The sequence below is a fragment of the Manihot esculenta genome, chromosome 14, assembly GCF_001659605.2.
Source record: "Manihot esculenta cultivar AM560-2 chromosome 14, M.esculenta_v8, whole genome shotgun sequence".
In the NCBI taxonomy this organism is placed as follows: domain Eukaryota; kingdom Viridiplantae; phylum Streptophyta; class Magnoliopsida; order Malpighiales; family Euphorbiaceae; genus Manihot; species Manihot esculenta.
In genome coordinates, this window is record NC_035174.2 from 2,579,541 (window position 1) to 2,582,768 (window position 3,228).

The window sequence follows — 3,228 nt, forward strand, 5'->3', positions numbered from 1 at the left end:
ATGGACAGGTTAGACGAGGAGAAGACCTCGTTCATAACGGAAGATGGGACTTATTGTTACAGGGCTATGCCCTTTGGGCTAAAAAATGCTGGAGCGACATACCAAAGGCTGATGAATAAGATCTTCAGGGGGCAGATAGGAAGAAATGTGGAGGTATATATAGATGATATGATGGTAAAAAGCCAGACCTTTCAGCAACACGTGGCAGATTTAAAAGAAGTATTCGGAGTATTGATGCAGTACAGAATGAGGTTAAACCCAGATAAATGCGCTTTCTTCATCAGGGGAAAATTCCTGGGATACATGGTCAACGGAAAAGGAATCGAGCCAAATCTAGAGAAGGTAGAAGCCATATTAAAAATGCCTGAACCAACCTACATAAGAGATGTGCAGAGACTTACAGGAAGAGTGGTAGCACTTAACAGATTTATGTCAAAATCCGCAGAAAGGTGCCTGCCATTCTTCAAGAAGCTAAGGAAAGTCCCAAACTTTGAGTGAACCAAGGACTGCTAGAGAGCCTTCAAAGAGCTTAAGCAGTACCTTAGTTCGCCACACCAACTCAGCAGTCCCCTAACTGGGGAAGAACTCTTGATCTATTTGCCCGCCTCAGAACAAGCCGTCAATGCCGTGTTAGTAAGAGAAGAAGGGGGAGAGCAGAAGCCAATATTCTACGTGAGCAAAGTACTTAAAGATGCTGAGGTCAGGTATTTAAACATAGAAAAGTTAGCATATACTTTATTATTAGCAGTAAGGAAATTCAGAGTATATCTCGAGAGCCATCAAGGAGTAGTGATGACGGACCAGCCTCTAAAGAAGATTCTCCACAGGCCCGAAACGTCAGGACGGATGCTGGCTTGGTCTGTTGAGATCGGCTTGTATTGTTTGGAATACCGACCTCGAACAACCATCAAAGCATAAGCCCTTGCCAACTTTATAGCGGAATGCTCCTTTAACAAAGAGCAGGCAGAGCTCAACGAAAAACCCACAGAAGCAACGGAGGAAAAGAGCGAACAACAGCCCTTGTGAGAATTCAATTGGAAGCTATATGTGACGGAGCATCAAGCACTGCAGGTAGTGGTGCAGGAGTAATGTTGAAAGGACCAGAAGGGTTCAAAGTTTGTTATGCCCTGCGATTAGAGTTCGGTGCTTCCAATAATATAGCGGAGTACGAAGCCCTGATAAACGAAATGTTGATAGCAATGGAAATTGGGGCAACCGACCTCAAAATAAACAGTGATTCTCAGTTGGTGGTCAACCAAATAACGGGGGCATACCAGGCGAGAGACCCCATTATGCAGAAATACCTAACGAAAGTAAAAGCCATCAAAGCAGAACTCAGCGAGCAGAGAGTCACTGTAAAATATCAGAAAATACCTCGAGAAGAAAATGAGGAAGTAGACCTGCTTAGCCGATTATCTGAAGAGGAGTTGGAACAACTCCCAAACGAGGTATACATACAACATATTAATACTCCCGCCTTTGACAAAACGAATGCTATAATGCCGGTTGAAGAAGGACAAAGTTGGATGACCCCATACCTGGAATACTTAGAGAAAGGAAAGCTTCCAGAAGACAAAGCTAAACCAAAGAAAATAGCAACCCGAGCTCCTAATTATCAAGCGATAAGAGGCACGCTATACAGAAGGGGGAAATCTAGCCCGTGGCTCCGATGTGTAGGGCCAGAAGAAGCAACCAGGGTTATGGAAGAAATTCATCAGGGAATATGCGGGGCTCATGAAGGAGCAGGAACGCTGGCGAATAAAATTTTCAAGCAAGGATACTACTGGCCTCTAGTCAAGAAGGAGACAGAAGAATTTGTTAGAAGATGTGATGTGTGTTAAAGGTTCGCCAATGCAATCAACATTCCAGCCACCCCTCAATCCAGCATATCCAGCATATCCAGCCCGTGGCCATTCTCCCAATGGGGCATAGACATTCTGGGACCTTTTCCTAAAACCACGGGGCAGAAGAAGTTCGTAATAGTAGCTGTGGAATATTTCTCTAAGTGGCCGGAAGCTGAAGCTGTCCCCACCATCACAGCAAGAAAAATAATAGATTTCATCTGGAGGAACATTATCTACAGATTTGGAATACCGAGGGTACTCATATCAGACAACGGCAAGCAATTTGACTGCAAGACATTTAAAGAGTTCACGAAAAACATGGACATCTGGCACAAGTTCTCCTCGGTAGCCCATCCTCAAACTAACAGCCAAACAGAGGTAACAAACCGAGCCATTCTCCAGGGATTGAAAAAGCGACTAGATGGTGCAAACAAGAATTGGGCAGATGAACTTAATAGCATCTTGTGGGCATTTCGAGCCACTCCCCGAGCGCCCACAAAAGAAACACCTTTTGCGTTGGCATTTGACACTGAAGCCGTGGTCCCGTCGAGTTACAAGTTCCCACTCACCGAGTTCAATTTAATAACGGAAACACTAACGATGATAAGCTGATGAGCAATCTGGATGCCTTAGAGGAAGTCAGAGAAGAAGCTCAACTCTGCACCACCGCTTATCAACAGAGGACAGCTCGTTACTACAATTAAAGAGTCAAATAAAGGAGCCTGAAGATAGGAGACCTAGCGCTAAGAAAGCTGGAAGCCACGGGAAAAAGAGCTGCGATAGGAAAGTTAGCACCTATCTGGGAGGGCCCCTTCAGAATAATCAAAGTGGTCAGACCAGGCGTATATCGAATTGAAGACATGCAAGGGAATCTAGAGCCTCACGCGTGGAACATTCAGCACCTAAAGAGGTACTTTCTTTAAAATATAAATAATGTAAATACGAACACTTATATTCTGAAACGATATGAATGAAGTAGACCATGCAAATTCAAATCGAACAATGTTGTTTTATGGCTTGCCTTATTTTCCCTTAAAAGAAAAAACAGAACAGATCTTGCTCAAAGACCTCAGTGAGGTAGGTGGCCGGGCTCCCCAAGTGACCCTGGCACCACAAAACCGGCTGGGATGATGAAGCGACAGTAAGGCCAAAGAATTTGAATCTTACTCAAGACCTCAGTGAGGTAGGTGACCGGGCTCCCCAAGTGACCCTGGCACCACAAAACCGGCTGGGATGATGAAGCGACAGTAAGGCCAGAGAGCCTGAATCTTGTTCAAGACCTCAGTGAGGTAGGTGACCGGGCTCTGCAAGTGACCCCGGCACCACAAAACCGGCTGGGATGATGAAGCGACAGTAAGGCCAGAGAGCCTGAATCTTGTTCAAG

General features: G+C 45.1%; 1 protein-coding gene across 1 annotated transcript; it reads left to right on the forward strand.

Annotated features, from left to right (window-relative positions):
* LOC110599777 lies at positions 1-2,456 on the forward strand. Its single transcript, XM_021736348.1, has 4 exons — positions 1-449; positions 564-704; positions 959-1,817; positions 1,968-2,456. Exons 1-4 carry the CDS (start codon positions 1-3, stop codon positions 2,454-2,456), a joined length of 1,938 nt encoding a protein of 645 aa, XP_021592040.1.
* Positions 2,457-3,228: the final 772 nt, after the last annotated feature.

What these genes read in the sequence shown, in the direction of transcription:
- LOC110599777 (XM_021736348.1), top strand. Translation starts at nt 1, where the DNA reads ATGGACAGGTTAGACGAGGAGAAGACCTCGTTCATAACGGAAGATGGG. An exon ending in CTTAAAGATGCTGAGGTCAG is followed by an intron (nt 705 to 958) that starts GTATTTAAACAT and finishes CCTTTAACAAAG; the next exon opens with AGCAGGCAGAGCTCAACGAA. An exon ending in AGAAGGAGACAGAAGAATTT is followed by an intron (nt 1,818 to 1,967) that starts GTTAGAAGATGT and finishes ACCACGGGGCAG; the next exon opens with AAGAAGTTCGTAATAGTAGC.